The sequence below is a fragment of the Embiotoca jacksoni genome, unplaced genomic scaffold (assembly GCF_022577435.1).
Source record: "Embiotoca jacksoni isolate LCO1_2020_lvr unplaced genomic scaffold, fEmbJac1.0.p SCAF_13, whole genome shotgun sequence".
NCBI classification, from domain to species: Eukaryota; Metazoa; Chordata; class Actinopteri; family Embiotocidae; genus Embiotoca; species Embiotoca jacksoni.
Window position 1 is genome coordinate 16,508,623 of NW_027185263.1, and position 21,854 is coordinate 16,530,476.

The 21,854-nt window shown below is 46.3% G+C and overlaps 2 protein-coding genes across 7 annotated transcripts in view; one reads left to right on the forward strand and one right to left on the reverse strand.

Annotated features, from left to right (window-relative positions):
- The window catches only part of fam222ba (family with sequence similarity 222 member Ba), a 34,730-nt gene extending 23,128 nt beyond the window's left edge, over positions 1–11,602 (forward strand). For all 5 annotated transcript variants that reach the window (XM_069146947.1, XM_069146942.1, XM_069146943.1 and 2 more), the window contains exons 2-3: positions 2,329–2,456; positions 7,809–11,602. In XM_069146947.1, the coding sequence (XP_069003048.1) occupies positions 2,375–2,456; positions 7,809–9,529 (1,803 nt within the window). In that variant the 5' untranslated portion in view covers positions 2,329–2,374 and the 3' untranslated portion in view covers positions 9,530–11,602. The remainder of the gene's footprint in view (positions 1–2,328; positions 2,457–7,808) is intronic.
- On the reverse strand, positions 11,214–21,543 carry trpv1 (transient receptor potential cation channel, subfamily V, member 1). Of its 2 annotated transcripts, XM_069146940.1 has the most exons (17): positions 21,445–21,543; positions 20,937–20,986; positions 19,306–19,526; positions 18,998–19,155; positions 18,751–18,903; positions 18,158–18,295; positions 17,083–17,381; positions 16,683–16,859; positions 16,434–16,589; positions 16,257–16,352; positions 16,079–16,149; positions 15,434–15,599; positions 15,277–15,343; positions 14,833–15,167; positions 14,636–14,757; positions 12,637–12,758; positions 11,214–12,556 (listed from the first exon to the last, which is right to left on the reverse strand). In XM_069146940.1, the coding sequence occupies exons 3-17, from the start codon at positions 19,512–19,514 to the stop codon at positions 12,474–12,476; spliced, it is 2,352 nt and encodes a 783-aa protein (XP_069003041.1). In that variant the 5' UTR covers positions 19,515–19,526; positions 20,937–20,986; positions 21,445–21,543; the 3' UTR covers positions 11,214–12,473. The 2 variants fall into 2 exon arrangements, with proteins under 2 accessions (XP_069003041.1, XP_069003042.1); XM_069146941.1 differs by lacking the exons at positions 20,937–20,986; positions 21,445–21,543 and having other exon boundaries at positions 19,306–19,528.
- Positions 21,544–21,854: the final 311 nt, after the last annotated feature.

Genomic DNA, 21,854 nt, shown 5'->3' on the forward strand with positions numbered 1-21,854 from the left:
GGTCCTGTCTCTTACAGCACAAAGGCTTCTGAGCCATAGGCGTAGATACCTATTTGTCCAAATAGTTGGGTGCTTGGAGGGCGAAGCCCTTGTCCAGTCCAGGCCTAGAGGTCAGAGGGCAATCACGTACCGACGACGAGCTGCAGAGAGACACCTTCAGCCGTAGTGAGGATCTCTGTCGGGTGTCGTCATCCTGATTCTGATACAAATAGTCCGTGTGGTGACAAAACCTCTGTGTGTGTGTGTGTGTGTGTGTGTGTGTGTGTGTGTGTGTGTGTGTGTGAGTGTGAGTGTGTGTGTGTGTGTGTGTGTGTGGGCCCTGAGTAGAAAGTGCCCATGTTTGGTGTGTGATGTACTTTTGAAGTCGCGGTGGCAGCGCTGCTGATAGGAGAGTCAGTTAGACGTCAGGCTTCTGTCTGTCGGGTTTCATCTCCTCCCGCTCTGCGCTGTAAAGCAGAGTGTCAGCTCGGGCATTACCATAGGCTGACCTTTGCTGCTGCACTCCCCACTGCACAGTTTTCTGACATTCAGGGGCGCTATGGGGGAGGCAGGAAAGGGGTGGCCTGTTGGCTGTTTTTCGCCTGTAGTGTGTTGATGTGTGTGTTTTTATAACAAATGAACTGACAGTTTATGTTGGTGGTTTTTTTTTTTTTATTTCCCCCTACATCGTTTCACTCCCCTGCCACCATTTGGCTTTTGAAACCCCCTAACAAAGACCCTGTTGTATTTGATATTTGGTTTTTCCTCCACCCCAAACCTGCCTGTTGTCAAAGAGATTGCTGTTATCTTTGTGTGAAATCTTGGCACCCTGATAAATGAGAGAGCTGGAAATCTCGCCTGCTGACATCAAGGCACAATGTACCTAAAATCCTTCCAAGGCCAGAGGGAAAAGAATAACATATCAGGCCAATTAAAGTTAATGCATGGTGACATGCTGAATCGAGGGCAGGGATTGCTGCCATATGGCGGTCCAGGCTGTAAATCAGGGAGCAGGGGAGCGGGAGGAGAGCGATAGGAGTGGGAGGCCGGGCGAACGGAAAAAGGTGCAGCATCAACCTCCCCACAATCCTCAGATGTGTCTCGAGACTGCAGCGCTGCCACCCACCGGTAACCCCTCCCTTCCCTCCCTCCCCTGTCACCCTGCCCCTGCAGCACCCCAAGGTGCAACGCCCTCAGGTATCTGTGTAGAACTGGCAGCTTCATTAAGGCTTGTTTTTTTCCCTCCTCTCACTGGGAGGATTTAAATGAGCTGTCATCCTGACCTTTTTGAGCTCCTGCTTTTTAAAGCAAGTTCAGCCCCCACCCCTCCCGCCCCAAAGCCGCCACCCGTCTTTCTCTCTTTCCACCTTTCTCTCTCGCTTTGTCACTCTTTCCTCCACTTGTCTCTTCTCCCTGCAGGGGGGGGAAGACACTTTTAAGCCATCACCCTGCGGCAGACAGGCATGCCAAGGTTGTTTTGTGGGTAATTGCCTCTCTCATAGACGCTGTTTGTCTGCGCACACTTGCCGCCCTCCTCTGATGCCATGCAGCAAACGGGGAGGGCGCGGACTCTGTAGACTTAATTTGCTCCCTGACTGTTCTTCAGTTCTGATTAAGCAAGCATCTGTGGTGTTTTGAATACAGCAGTAAGCCAAGTGGAGCATGGCTAACGCTTAATGCCTCTCTCTTACATCGAGTTATTGCGCAAAGTGGCAGGCGTTTACGGGAGCCGTAGCCATGTGTGTTCATTTCTCCTCAGCGCGTCCTGAGCTGGCTCCATTGTTTAATGTCCCCAAAATAAAGGCCTCTTTGATGTCTGGAGGACTGCAGTATCGATCACAGACTCACTAACTTGTCAGCGCTCGGCCTCTCCAGAGTGTTCTTTTCGGGTATACAGGAGTCATTAATTTCCTCTGCCGTGGTCTGATGGAGGCGGAGAGGTAAAGTGCAGGTAGCAAGGTCCAACTAGGTGACTAACATGCAGGAGGAGGAGGAGGAGGAGGAGGAGGAGGGGGAGGAGGAGGAGGGACTGAGTCGATTTAAAGCTGCAAGTCCCTCAGGCCCGGTCTGTCCGTTTTACCTCAGCTGTTTGATGTTTAATTGAAGTTGTTATTGGCATCAAATGTCACCCTACCTGATGCTCCAGGTGTGAATCAGTTTCTAATTGAAAGGTAACTATGTCTCCCACAGCCCTGCGCCTCCGGGGACCAGCTACAGACTGCTATTAGTGCGGACCCAGCCTGTGTATCGCCACGCAGCATGTGCTGCCTTGCAGTTATGTCTGACCTCTCCCCCCCTCTATCACCCCCCCCCCCACCCCTCTCTCTCTCTCTCTCTCTCTCTCTGCAGTGTGAGGAGAAGTGTGTGTCCCATGTTGCATTAGTGTCTGTGTGAAATGCTGGCCTGTCTGCCAGGGCCAGGTGACCTCCCCCTTCAGCTTCTCCCCCACACGCAGATGAACACTGGACTTCAGAAATGTAAGTAATGATCTCAGGACACACACACACACACACACACACACACACACACACACATATATAATATTACACTCCCAGCACCATCCCACACAACAAACCAAGCTGTTAGAATCCTGCTGGCCGCCCCGCGTCAGATCCCCATGCCAACCCTGGCCTGCTTCTCTCCTGCAGCTCCGTGTTAAAAACCAGAAAGACAGAAAGAATATTTTTGTGCTCCAGGACCGCGGATCTGTCTTCAAGGGAAATTAGGATGAACTGCACCATTAATTTGCTGATGAACGGTGAACTGCCTCCCCGTCCCTCCCTCTCTCTCGTCCCCCCCGAGGATCTGCCTGCCACACGAGTGCGGTCCTATGTGCTTCCGACACTACACTACATTCATGTGTGCTTTCCACCATCAGGAGGAGTCAGTTACTGTCAGACGGGCGGACAGATTGCAGCTTCGCCCCGACAATCTTGTAACGGGAGTGAATTTAAGACGCAATCTGCTGCCCCGGTTTGACTGCAGACTAGTCAATGCTGGCCCTCTGGATTCAATGTGTTTGAATTTTACAACTCCACTGCTGACAAACTTGGACGCTCGAGGGTGTGAGGGGCAGCAAATGGAGAGTTGAAGTCTGCAGTGAGAGCTGAGAGTGACTCTAAGCAGAGAGTGGAGGAGATTAATAGAAGTCAGTGTTGTCTTTCTGCTATCTTTAAATGTGTAAATGATCCTTGTTAAAATACCTACAAATGTACACTCATATTTCTTCAGTGAAGTGTATACTTGGTCCAGTCGGTGTCAGAGTCACTGTCTCGACAACGACCGTCCTTTTATGAACCCAAAAAGAACCGCCACGTCTCAGACGCTGATTTCAGCCCATTCTGTTGGTCAGCTTTACTCATTCAATCAAAAAATGTCTACGTCTACCTTTTCCCTTCTGCCTCCTTCTCCTTGAACAGAAACTCAGCCCCAACCTGACCCATTTTTACTGCTGCTTTTTTTTTTTTTTTTTTTTTTTTTGTAAAATGCTCCAGCTCATCAAGACTGTAATTTCAGAATCACAGTAATCAGCCAACCCCCAGGAGATCAGCGAGCGTGAGGGAGTCTGCTAAGTGCCAGCGTCTGTTGCCTCACTCAGGCAGGCTTGTGACATGGTACAGCCATCAGCGAGACTGTTTTCTCTGCTCTTCCTTTATGTGGCACACTGAGACACACAAGGCGCAACTGGAGTTCAATTTGTTTTTCTGCCCAGCACTGTAATCCATTTAGGTGATGGAGCGTGCTTCCCGCAGCACGGCCGTTCCTAGAAGTGTAATTTCAATCTTTTTTTTTCGCTCCTTATCATTCTCTCATAACGCTTTTCCTTTTCATCTGTTCTTCAAACACTCTGTCTTACATCAAACGCCACAGAGCTGTATTTCACTCAGACTAAATCATTTCATCAAAAAGAGAAAAAAACATGACCTAGAAAAGTGGGTACGTTGTCAGGTTGCCATCCCTGTTACCCGTAATCCAGCACCTGTAGACGCCTCTTGCACAGTAGTCATGTTGTGAGGTATTGCGCGGCCACACTCGGCCAGAACCGGGCCTGAGCTCCACCCCGCCTCCCGTCCTCTCGTCCTCCTCCTGGCTGTCCGCAGGACTCGCTGTCCTCCCCATCGTTTTCCCAGCACACAAAATAATTTGACAGCTTGACTCCAAGAGAGATGTGCTCGACTGCTTTTAGGTGAAATTCATACACTAGTTGTCACTTGAAATCTTTATTCAACGCACTGACAAGTTCCCACACACACAAAAAAAGAGCGGCTCAGATGGAGAGTTTACATAATTAGCTCCTATTTGTTTTCCCTTTCGCCTATCCTTGAGCTCAAGCCTTTCAGCTGCTCAGTGCACTCTAATGCCGAGTCTTGTGTAACAGAATCTCGTCTTTGACACTTTCCCTCCACTCAGTATTCACTCCAGATCACCAGGCTGGCTGTGCGCTGCCTTCCTCCTGTGAGGGAGTCTGTGCATGGGAGAGTCATTTAAAGTTACGAGCTTTGCAGGTTGCTGTCAGAGGCAAGGCCGGAGCAGCTGCTCTATTTATCATCAGGGAGTGACTGTTCGCAGACGGCGGCTGTGAAATGCAAAGGCTGTCGGAGAAGGAGATCAGGTACGCTAAGAGACAGTGGGTCAGGAAGAAAACAGCTCATCCTCCAGGCAGGATGACTAAGTAGCGGGAAGTGGCCCTTGGTCCTCAGTTCTTACAGGCAGAACAAACTGTGCACAGCTGGGCCACTTGGCTGATTTTCACATTTCAGTCCCTACTGAGATCAAAAGCAACCATTTCTTCTTCCTCTCCTCAGAATAGTTTTCTTCTTCTATTTTTTGAAGGTTGTGCTATCTTGCTCTATCAGCATGGGATGCCCTCTTCAAACGTCTGCAAAAAAATGGAAGGAGGGGGGCTTCATGTGAGAAACCAAATTCACATGTCTAATTTGACACCGAAGCTTCAGACCCAATTTCCTGCTCTTGTGTGAAAATTGCAATTTACAGCAGCATGAGCCCCTGCTCCCTGCTGTTTAAACCGTGTTCAATAAAAACAGTAGTCTGAATAAAAGAAACCCTAATTAGTGCCTGCTGACTGTGCACTTGTGTTCCAACGAGCTAGCTAGCGGTGGGATAATTAGCGCATGGCCAGACTGGCCTCGTTCCCCTGCTCCCTCCCCGGGAACGTGCTTAGCTGGAGATCTGAGAGATGATATGCTTCGTAGCCACTAGCAGCCGACTTCAAACTTCACTCATATTCCTCATTAACCCTCCCTTGATGCTTTAAGCTCCTCGGCTAATCCAGGTTCCAGGTTCAGGTTGAAATGCTAATAAGATACACGGCACGTAAACAGCACGAGGTCGATTTTATCTACTGCGAGGGGAAACTACTCCAAACGGTAGTTTACCGATTTCATTCCACATTTTGCAGCAGGGACGTTTAACTCTTCATCCTCGTCTGATTTTTCTTTCCCCCTAAATGCCTGCCGAAGCTTTGTTAACAATTTATAATCCCTTTTCCAATTTAATGGATTGGTCAGTTCCCAGTGACATTACTTTCTTTGCTACTTAAACTTAAAGAGCCAGTGGGGAAGAAATAACAACGTTACAGGCTCACTCATTTTAAAAACATTTAAAAGCTACCTTTCCCTCCGTAAATACATATATTTCAGATGATGTATTAAATTCATACATCTCATCCACCTTGTCCACAGTTCTGCTTAACAAATTCTGATCCACAATATCAGAAGACGTGTTTTCATTTGAGTCCGTCATTCATTAATTAGACTTAATTAGAAACCTATACAGAAATACACAAGCTGTTGTGGTCTCTTTAAGTTTGACCGTTTTGATTAATCAGTCCTGCGTGCTCGTATTAATTCCCCCCGATCAACTCGAGCTCAGTATATGAATCTAGTTTGTACCCTGAAATATGATGTCGCTTTTAAAGTCCCTGGTCTTTAACATTCAGTCACGTTGTCCACAATCCCAGTTTCATCCAGACAATTTCATTCCCTTGAAATGATAAAGATGTTTTATTCATTGCAACAGATGATGGTTCTCTTCTTTCCACCCACTTACAACCCTCTCTGCAGCTCCGCTGACATGAGGTTTTGACAACAGTTGCAGACCGCGGAGGCTGTGCCAGACTCTCACAAGCCGATCTCACAATACTGATAGCAAACAAGTTGCATTTATTAACGTCGTTTTATTGCGTAAAATACTCCCCACGGCACGGGGCAGTAAATGCAACCCTCTGGAAACTGGGCGGGGTTAATTGGTCCAATCAAACTGCCTCTGTCTTTATTTAGTCTGTCTCAGTGTCAGAGTGAAACATCATTTTTAACAAGATCATTAATCATTTCCTGTCTTGACAGGTGAAACCCATCCTCAGCATGTCTGTGTGCTCGTGCGCAAGTGTTCATTTTTCTGTGTTTGCTTACCCTGGCATTTATTCAGCGGCAGACATTAGGCCTCAGTGATGACGGGTGTCAAGCTCCAGCTCCTTGGCCCAGACCCCTGCATTAATGAGGCAGCCATCAGCAGGCTGGGCACTTAGTTACAGCAGCCCCCTGTGTGCCGCCCCACACCGGCCCGCCCCGCACATCGCTGCCCATTGTTTCCCGTTCGCAAATAAAGCATGAATTAATTAGCCGGTTGGCATGACGCTCGGTGCCGCCGTGTCAGCGCCCTCCGTGTCAGATCTGCGCCTCGTCCCACAAGCCCGGCGTGCCTGCTGCGGGGCCGAGCGCTGCGACCTCCGCCTGACTGTCAGGACTTTTCAAATTACTGCTCACTCACCAACACGGAGAAGTGTGCTGTCGAGACATCACGTTGTACCTGAGCTGAAACACCCTCCTCCAGAAATAAGGTGAATTATAGGCTGTGTTGCTCGGGGGCCTCGTCAGATCCTCTGTATAGATCGGGTCTACTCGTGTCCATCAGCCCGTGAGCAGGTCAGACGGAGGTGATCGGTGCAACAGGAAGAGACCGTCATTCCCAAAACGATCGTCACGGACGGGGATCGTAGACGTGAGCACACGGCATTAAAATGAAGCACTTTACATACAAGACACAGACACGCGAAGCAACACCTGCACGATCCCGTCGCACATTTTAAACAGGCTCGCAAATGAAATGCGCTCTCACACATGCACAAACACATAATCGTGCTCGCGCTGTCACTTTCGGCATTGTTAAATTTAGCCGCGCTGCTTAGCAGGTGTAACAAATGTGCGAGCGCTGAGGCCTGGGAGGTTGCTCCTCACATCAGAGACGCTGCCTCTGTGTCTGATTACTTGTCTGCTGTCATGGAGCTCTGCTCTCTGCGTCTATCTCGTTCCTTTCCTTCTCCCCATCGCAGCCACGGGGGACCGTCACTGCCTCGCTCGTTCTTTGTTTAGTTTGTGATTCGGTGGAAAGCAGCGTCCCCCCCCCCCCAGATGTCGACTTATTCTTTACTCGGATGCTACGTCAGTTTAGGCCACTAAAAGCTTCCCGACCTCGAAAGTCACCGACGTAACCGCGGAATTGGATTTTAGACTGGGAATGTGTCAACGGCAATAATTCTGAATGAGATCAGAAACCGGTGTTTGTCCTCCCGAGAGGTTTTTAGGAGAACAGTGAGGAACAGAATTTGAGAGCGCCGTCCAAATCAGGTTCCACTCAGCTGCTCAGATTACCACTGATGTGCTCTTTTGTGCCATAAACACTTTAACCTGGATTAAGTTGTCTTTCTCATTGTGCCGCTCTCCTCACTCTTCACCCCCCCTCCCCCCAACTCTGTCTCTTCTTGCTTTCTCTCTGTCTCACCTCCGATCCGTCCTGTCCTCCACTCCCAGGGGACACCACACAAAGGATGAGATCCGCTCCGTTTCCAACCCCTGCAGAATTGGATGCATATGCTAAGAAGGTTGCCAACAACCCCCTCACCATCAAGATCTTCCCCAACAGCGTCAAGGTCCCGCAGCGAAACCACGTGCGGCGTACGGTCAACGGGTTGGATACGTCAGGCCAGCGCTACAGCCCTTACCCTTCCTCTCAGGCCAGTGCCAAGACAGGCCTCCTCGCCATCATCAAGGTGCCCACAGTCAAAGGCATCCTCAAAGATTTCGACGGCAGCCGGGCTCGCTTGCACCCTGAAGTCATCATGAACCCTCCCAGCGGATCCTATCAAGTGGCTTCAACCAGCACTTTAAACCACCACCCACCTCTGCCGAACCTTCCCCGGCCCCAGCAGAACTTACCCCTACAACCGCAGGACCCACCTCAGACTCTACAGATGCCCCTCCCTCAGCAGCAGGCTCACACCCAGAGTCTCAGACACCCTCCCCCTATGGCCCAGCACCCTCAGGGCCCGCCCAGACTCCAGACTCTGTCTCAGCACCCAGCCCTGGGCCACCCGCAGGGTCCCCCTACTGTCATGCTTCAGCAGCAGCACCTCCAGCAGCAGCCGCCACCCGGCCTGCAGGGGAGCAGAAAGCTGCCGGATGGCGACGCACCGCCTAACGTTACTGTCTCTACCTCAACCATTCCTCTCTCCATGGCCGCCGGACTGCACCAGGGCCACCAGCCCGACCTGAGCACCATCGTGCATCAGATCAACCAGTTCTGTCAAGCTCGGGCTCAGTGCGCCGGAGCCACCTCCATGTGCGAGGGCCAGATCGCCAACCCCAGCCCCATCAGTCGCAACCTGCTTATCAGCGCTTGCTCCAGGGTGTCCATGCACAGCAACCCCAATACCCCTGGCTTCCCCCCACACGCCTGCATTATCGGCCCTCACGAGAAAGCCACGGCCCCAGTGGGAGCGCACCCTCCACCCACTGTGGCTGCTATGAACCACTTGCCTTCCAACCACACTGATCTCAAGCAGCAGCACCACCTGCAGCAGCATCTTCATGCGCAGCAGCAGCAGCAGCAGCAGCAGCAGCAGCAGCTTCATCACAACGCGCAGCAGCAGAAGATGCGCTGCTGGAATCAGCATCAGATGGCTCATGTGCCCCACATTCAGAACGGTGGGACCCACCTCTGCAAGCAGCCTTCCAGGGACCCCGCCTTCCATTTCAAGGGCATGGGCTACCCTGCAGAGGTGTGTGTGGGTCAGCCTTACTCACTGAAACCTCCCATAGAGAGGCCCACCCCCTCCCCCCCCATCAACAACAACTGCATGCCCGGTCCCATGGCCCACTACACTAACGGTCACTACTTCCAGTCCCACATTTGGAACAGCAGCATCCTACCCACACCCAACAGTGACAGCTCCGGGTCTCAGGACGTAGCCATGTCATTCCACGGTGCAGGCCCGGGAGGGTGCACCACGCTAGACTGCGGACCCCCAGGGGCTCCCCATTACAGGCTAGGAACAAGCTCCTCCGCCTCCTCCTCGGCCCAGACTAATCTGATGCAAACGGCAGATTACTTGGGTGGGGACTTCCAGACGCCCTACTTCCGCGATCAGAATCTCGGGTTGATGGGCAAGATGCACAGGCCTCCTCTGAGCAGGGTAGGTCCAGAGGTCGGGGACGGCAGAACCGCTCTCATCCAGCACCCAGGTTACAGATAAGCTATGGCCTTGTCTCCACAACAGTTATCAATCCCCTTTGTTTAGTCTTAAGAAAGGAAACACGTGAATAAAACTCAAGTGATAACTTAAACACGACCGCTAATGTTAAAGAAGGTAAATTAATATATTTAATGAAGAACAGTAGTTTTTTTGTTTGTTTGTTTAATCTTGCAAGTGATCAATTGCTACATTTTGTTTTGTTCAAGTGCTTTTATTGGGCACCTAAGGTAACTTTTTCGTGTGTGTGTGTGTGTGTGTGTGTGTGTGTGTGTGTGTGTGTGTGTGTGTGTGTGTGTGTGTGTGTGTGTGTACACACACATCTGTACTGTTCATTCCCTGCTTCTTCCTCGATAGTCTGTGTGCCTGGATCTTCTCAGATCCTGTGTTTCTACTTCAGACCTGTTTTCTTATGCATGTAAGACGGAAGAGAAACAGATCCCTCACTGAGAAACGGCAACATCTACTGTTAGATTTTGTTTTCTTTTTTAACAGGATCATGTCAGGAATATTTGGCTCAGACTAGTTTCATTAGACTAATTTTCCATTTTGGTGTCAATGCTTTGAGATTAAATACAATCACTTCAGGACAGAGGAGAGAGTAACGATCTTGTTTCAGTGCGAAGTCACCAGAGACCGGAAACTACAACATCCAGCCGGTAAAGCTTGCAGTATGCACATGCTCGCAGAGGTTTAATTCTTTTTAAATGTAATTTATTTATTTGTATGATAGGACTCTAAGATTGATTCCTCTTGGTCAGTTAAGGAAGCATGTAATCAGGTTGTTTGTACATATTAAAAGTTACAGCAGGGAGTAAAAAGTTTGAAAAAGTTGACGCTCTGTCCTGCTTTAAATGCTGCAGTGAAATTCAGGTGTTTAAAAAAAAAAAAAAACCCTTTTTGTCAATGCCACACTTGGCAACAAGATTGTGAAATGTTTTAGGGCAGAAAAGGTCCTGAAAGATGAACTCTCCGACTTGAAAATGGCCAAAGTCAGGTTAACGAGGACACACTGTTATGAAGTCGTGCCATTTTATGTGTGTGTCCTTTTCAGATCGTTTTTTTTTTGTATCCATGACAAATGTATTACTTGAATGTTGAGATTCTTTGTTTTGCAGGTATTGAAAGGGACATGTTAGTTCTGAGGACAAAACTCTGGAGAAAAAGGAATAAAGAGTTTGTAACGTCACGTAGGAGCGACCTACAAGCCGAGCCGGAGTTTTGGTCCTGACAGCAGGAACTTCAGTGAATTGCGTGTAGTTGCTACTGATTCTGAAGTTTGCTTGAAAAGACCAAATTGATCACTTGCAAGATCACTTGGAGGTAAACGAAAGCAATTTTCTTTTTTTTCTTTTTTTAAGTTTAAAAGTGAAACAGCAAATGCATTGTTTATTTTATTGTACACTGGCTTACCTACTAGACTACTGTAACTTAAAAGTTTAATGATTGTGTGTGAATGTTGCCTGTTGATGTGGGTTCAGTTTAGGGTGAGCGTTAGAGAGAGAGAGAGAGAGAGAGAGAGAGTGTGTGATGACGCCCATGTTTTTGTTCACCTAACTCCCTAACAGCCCTTAAAAAGCCTTAAGTGTTTGGTCCTTGGACTTTCCTTTGAAAATGAGCATGGTTTTAATAACAAAACCCAAATAATAAGGAGTAAGAAGATGGTAAGGATACACAGAAACAGCAATTTTAATTTTTGGTCTTTTTATTTTAATGAAGTTTTGTTAAATAGACAGAGCAATTCCTTAGAGATTCTTTATTATGGAAAGCAAGAAAAGGAGTAATATTTTGTAATTATATATTTTTAGCAATGTGTAGTTACTGAGCTGTAACATTTTTTCCAAGTTTCAAAGCTTCAGTTTGCAGTTGTGACTATTTATAATACTTGATTTGCTTGTTATTTAAATTTTATTTTCTTCTTTGTTTCTTGTACTATTGCTGTGAAATGGAAGAAGGTCCATAAGCCTTTCTTTTGTGTCATTCTGTACGACAGATAAGAGGCAAGAGCGTGAGAGTTGTGCTACTCTTTTTGTAATATTGTAATAATAAAATAAAGTTCTAATTTATGCTTTGAAATGAGTCTGAAGTCGGTGTGGTTGAACTTGAATGAACAGCAGGCGTCTTAACTGCAGCTTTCAGTCTCTGAGAGATACAGTAACTTCACTGTAGTCTGACAGTTTAGGTAGCTTACCATTCACACACTTGTCTCTTACATAATCAGCTTTACAAGCGGCTGAACGGTTCAAAAGGCCCATCTAAAGCACACATAATTTGTAACTGTGACAGCTTAGTTCTGAAGGTGGGTGATTGTTACACCAATTGCTTTGCCTTCATGCCATTTATCCAGGTCTGCCTTTGCCAAGTAGCAACAGGAAGTGGAGTAGACAAAGCAAGCTGTGAAATCCGCGGGACTATCTGGCCGCAGTAGATTTAGCTTGTCTGGCTGTGATGAAAATGGGACTTGTATAAAGGGCACGCAGCGGGAGGGCAGGATCAGCACCTTCGTGATCAGTATTACTCCACGAAGGACTCCGAGCGATGCCAGAGGTGCCAGCAGGTTGTGGCCTTTGTGCAGAGGATGAGCATCCTGCTCACGTGCAGAACCAGCATGTGCACAAGCCTTTGGATTAAGTGTTTAATTTAAAATGCAATGATTTCCTTTGGCATTTAAGCAACTCTTGTTTGCTGCATTACAATTTTTTTGTTTTTAACATCATTCTGGCAGTCAAACGCACAAATACTCACAATGTTTCCTCATCACTGCTCATCTCCATGAAATGTTGCTATGAGGACTCAATAGAAAATCAAGCTGACACACTGGAGTGTCAGTCAGTCAGTCAGTCAGTCAGAAAACTGCTTCACCCATTTGGCAGTTAAATTTCTTGGGGGAACTTGAAACTCCTGTCTTGAGGTTTGAATGCTGCGTTGCTCAGGTCAGTCGGGCTCTTTAGACCGGCGTCGTGCTCGTGTCTGTGGACTGATAGGTCTGCCAAGGCCTATTGGCCTTGGACAAGCCTCTCCAGCTCCTCCCTGTGGACAGAGGAGGAAATGTTACTCGAGGCGTAAAACACCTTCCTGTCTCAGAAAAGTGCGCGTCCATGTTTGTGCACCTCTGCGCCGTCTGTCCTGTGGGACGTCTGAGGCCGCCTGCTGGCCTCGATCCCAGGACCCGGGATCCTCATTGATTTTTCCCAGGTTGCTGTTCCATTTGTTCCAGTTGATTTCCTCCACTCTGAGACAACAAGAGGACACATGCTCCAATTACTGTCTGCCGTGTGACACATCAATCAGCTGTCAGCGAAGGCAAAATGAATGTTCTGCACATCAATTGATCCGGCGCCCACAGCTCATGTTAACTCTGCCAGGCCGAGCCTTTGTCTCTGCTTTATCTTTATTACCTGCTGAGGTTTGGTTTTATGCTGCTCAGAAGGTCAGACGGTCGTGAACAGTTTTGATACGAGTGATTTTACGTCTCACTGTTAACAGCGTCAACATAACAGACCCTGTCTCACCTTAATCCAAAGACCAACCACAGTAGATGACAACATCAGGAACAACTCGCACATCCTTCTGAACCTGAAACAAACCCGCTCAGACTTTCATTAATTGACACACTTGAAGTGCTTTATCTCACAGAACTGGACACAAGACAGAACCACCGCCGACCAGCAGCATAATGACCGATGTGGCCTCTCACGAATAACACACCAGTTTGGGACTAATACACTCGGTCATCTATTCAAACACCAAACACTGCCAACATGCTCTTTTCTCCTCTCCTGATGTGTGGCTGGATTAATCTACAGGTCAGCTCCGGTTACAGTGCACAATCCAAATCACTCACAGTGACATCGGTGTATTTTTCCTCCAGACGTCAGCACCAACAAAACTTAAAGTTCCCCTCGACCCAAAAAAGTGCTTTTTTTTCCCCCTTGTTCCTACAGCTTCACTGTGAAGAGTTTAAAACTAGAAGACTGTTTTCATTTTCATCTCCTGAAGAAGCAAAGTTTCTCTGTGCACACTGAAAATGAAATGTACAATGTTCTTAAGATTGTCTAATAAAGCAGCCGAACCATATGAGCTGACCAGACAGATGTGTAAGCAGCTCTATGAGGCTTTCATGTTGCACAATGCTGTTTGAGCTAAAGGCTAATTACCATCAGCATGCTAATGTGTTTTTTAAAAAAAGGACAACGCTAACATGTGTGTTTAACAACTGTTACAGTTTTTATACTATTCACTATTTTAGTTTAGCATGTTAGCAGCATTAGCATGTGAGCTAAACTGCTCGCAATACCAAGTATTCCTGACGGAGGTACGTAGATCAGGGCGGCGCTCAATGTGGGCGGACGCCGCCATCGGACAAGAACACCTTTCACTGCAGAAAATTCAACAATATTTTTTTATTCTGAAATTAGACAAAGACTCTGACGTCACTGTGCAGCGGAAAGCTTGTAAAATACTTCAAAATGCTTTCTGTTTTCATCTGAGACTTCAGGTAAGTGTTGTTTAGACTGAAGGCACAAAAGCTTCGAACTGGACTGAAATGTCAGCGACCGACTTTTGTGTTATAAAATCTGGTTTCAGTTGATTTCTGCACGAAGTCAGATCGGAAATGAAAAACAGAAAAGGCTGAACAGTGAAAATGCTTTTAACATCGGTGTAAAGCCTGAGGAACATCTACAGGATGCCGAACAGCGTTATTTTTGTCAAATATTGAACAGATGGAAATTTTGACCTTTAAGTGTCATTAGATGAAAAGTTAAAGGATCACCGAAGGAACACAATGTCTGCACTAAATGGTATCATTGTTGATACAGCTCATTAAAACTACACCTGTCAACCTGTGTTGGATCTGAACATCAGAGGATCACTAAAGTCTTTAGGATTAACCATCCTGGGACCATGAATATCGGTACGACGTTTCATGGTAATCCATTCATGTTAACCATCGGCCAATCCACGGACAGATGTTTAGGATATTTTAGGATAAATATTAGGCAGGGACATAATGGAAATCTGGGTGTGTTATGGAGCTTTTGATGGACCCTCTCAAAACATGGCTGTCACTGACTGGAGGCTACAGTCTCCGAACTAAGAGAAGCTCACCTGAAACACTGCCGGCGGTCGTCTCCGAGAGAAGTGCCGAGTTTTTTCTCCACCCCACAGCGAAGCCTCTTCCTCAGACACCGAGGTAGCCGCTTCTCCATGTTCAGGATAGTGATGGCCCTCTGAAAACCATCGCAGCACTTCATTCAGCCACAGCTGCCTTCAGTAAAACACCCACATGTCTGTTTCACACTCACCTGCAGCTTCCAGATGCTGGTGCTGTCCTTGGTGACCTTCTCCACCGTGCGGTTCATGAGGGCGATGAGCATGTTGAGCAGCAGGATGTAGGTGAGTATGATGTAGGTGATGAGGAGGATGTAGAAGACCAGCTTGTACTCGTAACCCTGCGTGAACTCCATGTCGCCCATGCCGATGGTGAACTTAAAGAGCTGCATCAAGGTGTAGGAGATGTTTCTGTAGGTGACTGTGACACACCCCTCATCTTTGGGAGAGAGGTCAAAAAGACGGGTACTGCCCGGCGATGTTTTACTGTCGTTTTTTTTAGGAGGCTCTATGAGCAGGGAGACCACGGCTGTGACAGGAGACAGGAATCAGATTACACAGTACGCATAGAAACGTCAGATGGTGCAACTTCAAATAAATGACAGCTAAGGAAAAGTCAAAAGGAAAAAATTAAAGACCTGCTGAAAATCCAAAGAGGAAGACCATGTAGACCAAAAGAAAGCGCAGGATATCACTGAGGATCATCTGCAAAGAAGAAGAGAGACAAAGAGTCTCAGAGATGAGTCGGTTCGCTGTGACGTCCGCTGAGTTGCAGTGCGACCAGTGTGGACTTACCTTCTGTATCATGACGCTGTAGATCCCCATGTGTTGGTCACCCCTGGAGAAGTAGAGCACGTTGACCCAGCTGAGAGCAAGACACACTACCAGGAAGCCGAGGTACTCGCGCCGCCCATACAGATACAGCCCGGCCGAGACCAGGCAGAGGACGGCCTGCAACAAACTATCGACAGAGGAGAAGCCGCTGTGAACCTGCTCAGCTTTATTGTGACAATTCAAATCGGTGTGAGCTGTAAAACATGACTACAGTGGGCTTTGACTTTGTTACCTTGAGTTACGTCTCTTGATCAGCATCAACAGCTACTAGATTTAATGTGACCGTTATACATTGATCAAGTCAAACAGACCCTCTGATGTCAAAGCAAAAGCAGATCTCTACAAACATGTTTGATACAATACAATTCACCCCCTTCAATAAGCCGCATCTAATTCCTGACTGCTGCTGGCAGCCGGTTTTAGAGGTCAATTAATTAGTTAAATGCAGATTAGCTGTGTGCAGTGGCGGGCTGTTTGGAAGAACATCCTTTTGGTGAGTCATCATGGCAAAACCCACCACGAAGAGTTGAGAAGAAGAAACGCTCTGAGGAGGAAAACTTGACCTTTAATTTTCACCATGTTTGAAAGAGAAACTTTACTACTTACAAAAGACTATCATAATATCCATCAATGAGCAGCGTCTGCAGCTTTGGCTGTTTCCTCGTCAGGTCTATGATCTAGAGATGCAAATGAGGTCAAGGTTTTGAATTAGCTTCCATAAGGTGATGATGTGAGACACTGGATATTAGTCGAGAAGTCTAGAAGTCAAAAGGTGCCTACTTACCCCCATGAAGAAGAAATAGCAGTTTGCCAGTGTTATCAGCAGCTGGCCGGAAACATACAGGTAACCCAACAAGTTGTGTTCAATAGGGAAAGGCGGCTGTGGGAGAAACAAAGAAAACATCTTCACAGGCCTGTTCGGGATGGTTTCAGTCACAGAGTTTGTATCAGTCAAGCTCACCTCTACATCCTTCTTGTTGTAGGCGACAAGCGTGAAGGTGATCAGGTACAGGATGTAGAACAAGAGGTTGAACAAAAACATTTGCCCTGCAAACATCTTCCACTTCTTCTCCAGCAGGTGGCTCAGAGGCTCCGTCTGGAGCATCTCGTGACGGTTCTGACGGGGGAGACACAAGGAGACACAAGGAGACACATGTCAGTACAGAGCCACATCTGCAGATGTGCTGATGGTGTCAGTGTCGGGACTCACAGGGATGTCACTGCCGTAGATCAGGATCTCCAGCACTGAATTGTCCTCATACGAGTCGACAGAGGCCAGGTCGTACAGGGAGCTGTGGACCGGCCCGTAAACCCACTCTGTGAATTTACGGGACAGATGTTTGGTGTGACTCTCCTGGAACTCTCGTTTCAGGATGTGTGAAAACAGCTGCAGACAGATGAAAGTAAAGCAGGAACCAAATCATGTCTGTGAAGGTTTGATCTCATTCACTGAAACAAATTCTGCCCAGAAGTCTCCAAAACTCGACTGCTGTCGGTGCAGCAGGGAAGCCCGTACTACATGTTTGGCCCTGGGTCCCCAAAAGCATTTCAGTCCTGCTGTGTCTGCTTTGACCCTGCAGTACTCCTAAAATCAACGTGTAGTATTTTACCCCAATCTTTCCAGTCTTGGCAGCCATTTTGAGAGGTGTCAGCCCCTTGTCATTCTGGATGTCCTCCAGCTTCAGTTTGGGCTGCAGTCGGGCGGTGGTCGTGAGGATACGATCGTACATGCCGGTGATGAAGTCTGTGTTCTCCGGGTGATTGTCGGCCACCACCACCAGGGCGTGCAGCACCGTGTTGCCATGAGAGTCCGTCAGCTCGGCGTCGGCCCGCTGGTACTCGTTCTCCAGGAGGAAGTTGACCACGTCGGGCTGGTTGGTGCAGGCTGCCAGCGACAGGGACAGCTCACCTGGAGACAAAGACAGACTCCTGTTCATTCACAGCTTTCAGTGAGAGGGTTTAATTTGAGACATGCACACCATTTACTGTGGAGCTTTGAGTCTGGTTTGACAGATAAATAAATGTATTTCTTCCATTTAAACAATTTATTGAGAGTGAAGTGCAACGTGAAATATACATAAAGAAAATCTCACGTGTATGGTTCTTGGTTTTTTGCACATGCCATAAAACACATGTAGGAGATCTTTTCAACAAAAAGATATAAAGATCACTTATGTTAAAGCTAAAGTTAAAGGCACCCTGTGGAGATTATGGCCACTGCTGGTGTTGTAGAGCATTTTTTGCTAATGAGCATTTTCCTCGTGTTGTTTATTGTTTGAGGGCCTTTTTCCATGAGATCTACTGGATTCTGGGTAACTCTCCAAATTCAGTTCCGTCTCAGACCAGATTCGACTTTAATCCACAAATTTGTTGAGATATAATTCAGAAATCTTGCACCTTGTCACACGACATACTTACACACATATACAGTATTAAAAATCAGACATGGTATTATCTTGTAAAAGGGAAACTTTCCTTTTCCACAACCTAATCACTTTGCATTTAAACTGTACATAATACAGTACATAATCATTGATCAAGGCATCTGCTATGATGTTTGAAGATCCCCAAAACCAGGTGTAATATGTCACATATCACCACCTTCATTACTGAGTGATTCATCTTGTCACTGGTGTCTTGGCGTGAGGTCGTCCCCCTCTCCCTCCCGCAGCAGCAATGACTCACCAAAGTAGAAGTTGGGGCTATTGTGCGGCTGGAAGAACGTCCCGCTGGCTTTAGCGTGGACGTCTGCTCCTTTACTGACCAGCAGCTTCACATAGGAAAGACTCCTCCTCTCTATGGCTATATGCAGAGCTGTCTGGCCTGTCAGGAAACAAATCACATTTCTTCAAATGGTAAATGGTCTGTACTTGTATAGCGCTTTATCACCTTACGGTCTCAAAGCGCTTTTACATGTTTTTTCCATTCACCCATTCACACACACACACACACACATATGAGACTGATCACCATGCAAGGTGCCGCCATCAGGAGTACATTCACATACCGATGGTACACCATCGGAAGCAACTTGGGGTTCAGTGTCTTGCTCAAGGACACTTAGGCATGTGGACAGCTGGGGATCGAACACCAACCTCTACCGTCTGAGCCACAGCCTCCCTTTAGATTCACTTACAACAATTCTATCTTTTGTGGCTTAAAAATTAATGGAAAAAATATAACATTAAAGATCATTTTCTGCTTTAAAATGGGAGAAATGTGGACGAAGAGATGTTTATGTCCGATTTAAGCTCCAGATTCAGAGGAAAGCTCATCACCTTTGTAGTAGCTGTTTGTGTAGGCTGCATTCACAAACTTAGAAATGTCACCCATCCTCTCTGAGATGTCGATTAATAACTCCACCGTCTCGTTCTTTCCGTCTTTGAGGTGCAGCAGGGCTTTCATCAGGGCGTTTTTACCGTAGGACTGATCTGCAGATGTGACCACACATTCAGGGGGTCACCACAAAGGTCAGCAGCTGACAGTGTGGTGCGGTTGTTGCATTATGGGTCGTCATGCACTCACACAAAGAGTCCGAGAGTTTCTTCATCTTTTGGTGCAGGTACTGGTGCAGGCCGTCCAGCTTCCTGACGTCCCTGCTGGCCACCGCCTCAAACAATCTGTCAATACTAAACTTCTCGCTGTCTCTCCTGGTGTTGTCCTGCTCCACACCTCGAATCTTTCTGAAAACAGGATGTTTCACAGACAGCAGGGTTACAAGCAGCTTCACGTTCCATTTGAATCATCACTGTGGGGTTTGATAACACACAGAGCCCATAATGAGTATTAAATAAAGGCAGAACATCATTTTATCACCGCATGGAGAGGCTCACTTGTCAAAGTTGTGATTAATTCTGATTTGATCTCTGGGTTTCTCCATTTCCTCCTGGTAATCCGTGTCCATGGGAGCCTTCGGGGTCTCCTGGGTCAAACCCAACACACAAGCCAGACCATCCTTCTTGGGAGCTTTGTGCTGCGATTTCTCCTCCTCTGTCCTGTCGTCTGTCTCCAGAGTGAAGGCGGACATCTCTGACTTCTTCATCTTGACCTCTAACTGCAGTAATCGGCACAGATTTATGGCACAAGTGTCCATTATCCAGACAAAAAAATAGGAGGTGTTAGAGGGAGCAAACGGGTGGAGAATTAGTGAGCGCCAACTACCTTTCTACCACAGATTTGCATTTAAAAAGTGCACAAGAGCCGGTGATATGTTCTGAAGTGTGGGAAACTTTATTTCCTGCAGACCAGCAGTTTTCATCTTGAGAGAGAGGAGTCACCCAAAGTGAAAGAGTAAGAAAAGAGTAAAAAAACTTCTGCAACACAAAATATTTCTATGTTTTCCAGCATCTACAATCAGTCAAATCAAACAATTTGAGAAGAAAATATTTTGTTTGAACTGCTCAAAACTGTGTCATTAGGTTACAAACAAATTCCTTTAATTTAACCAGAAGTGGTTGCGAGCCGCTACTGTATAAAATGTGTTTGCATCAGCTGGGTCTGAAACATGTGAACCGCAGTGTTGTATCTCACTGGTCTCTAAGGGCACAGACATATTTTCAGACATGTGATGTTTCATCCCTCAGTGACTAACAAAGGAGTTTATTTAGAGGAAGATTTCCATGACAGTAGTATACACAGCACTCGGGTTGGTACTCTGCTAATCTGCAGAATAAACCAATCTTTTACAGTATAGTTTATGTGGAAACAGGCCACGTGAGAACAAGAAGATAATGTATTCTTCAAATTTCTGCTGACGAAAATAAAACAATCTATGATTTTGTGATGTGAAAGAAGACATGTTAAAGATCATGAAAAACCACAGTCTTCTTGGTGTCTTTTTGTTCCCTTTTTCAGTTTGAACATTTTTTTCAGTTTGAAAAAGGGGAATTAGTGACTCGCTGGATATTTTAAGACCCCATAAACATCATAAGAGGAATAAATATTTATCAGCATAGCAAAAAACAAAGGATGGAAAAAGAGGAAATAAGCACTTTTTTTTTCAAGTCTACTTTGTGAAACTATTTAACTTGACCACATTTAAAAGATGAATGTAACATTTACTATGCAGCATTTTAAATTGCTGTTGTTGTGTGCTCAGAAATACCTTCCACATATTATGTCCCGCTGTATTATTTATAGATCTATTGATTCGTGACATACAGTAATGTGAGCCATATGTAAAACACCGTCAGCCACAGACTTTCCGTATGTTGAAAATATGTATGTTTTTAAGATCTGTTCTTTATCCTGATTTAAGGTCAAAAGCACAATCTAACACACATTTTTAGTTGTATGTTTAACTGTAAAAACTATATAATAAACAAACACAATAACAATAACATCACGTAATTCAAACATAGATGACTGAGTGTATGATACTAAAGGATGACATCATGTTCGTGGTCTAAAGCAATCTAATCAATTCAAACTGGTAAACAAAGCAATAATACAAAATTTCACTTACCAGAGGTCAGTCTTATTCTCCCAGATTCTCCTCTTTATTAAAAATCTGATCTTCCAATTAAAAACAAAACAACAGTGTTATGCAGACGTGCATGTACGGGTGTGTGAATCCTTGTGCTGCATTTTCATACACTCAGTTAACATAACAGCACATAGCTAGGAGAGTCAGTGGGCAATGAAGTGACCCACCCTAGAGATAATCAGAGCACATTACTGGCGTCTTGAGTGCTTAAAAGGATGCTGTATTGATCATCACAGAAATACCACAAAAGGATTCAACATATATGGACTGTACTCAGTGTGAGACATTATCTGACACAAAATGTTTTATAATGAGCTCAGAGAGGAGGCATAGAACCATCTACCAGTGTGTAAACAAAATAGTTTAATTAATAGAAGCTATGTAATCAACTGAAGCGCTTAGGTGGATAAAAAAAAGGGGCAACTTGAAAATCTATTTTCCTCATGTTGCTCTGAAATATGTAAAAACTAACAAAAGAGAAACTTACCCTTCTGCTGAAGATGTCTGAAGTCTTCTTTTTTTAGTCCATAACGATGCTGAACTGCTTCCTGTGTATCTCATGCGCCTAGTTGTACTTTCAGTACGGCTGTGGTCCTGTGACTGAGTGTGTGGTTGCACAGCTTCTGCCTATCAGAGTGAGTTGTCGACTTGAGTTCTGGAGATCAGACAATTTCCGTTCCTGACATGACTTCCTTTTTTCACAATTAAATCAGGGTACACTGGCAGGAGATGGTTGTTGTTGGCACAAAATGGTGTAAACCAAAATGTGATAAATAGGCGACAGACCAGCCAAAATTATTTCAATCAGGAGACACTCATTTGGAGTGGGCGAATACAAGATTAATTCCCGTGTGCAAGGAGAAGAATAAAAATGTGAGAGACGTGAGAGTCCCTGGT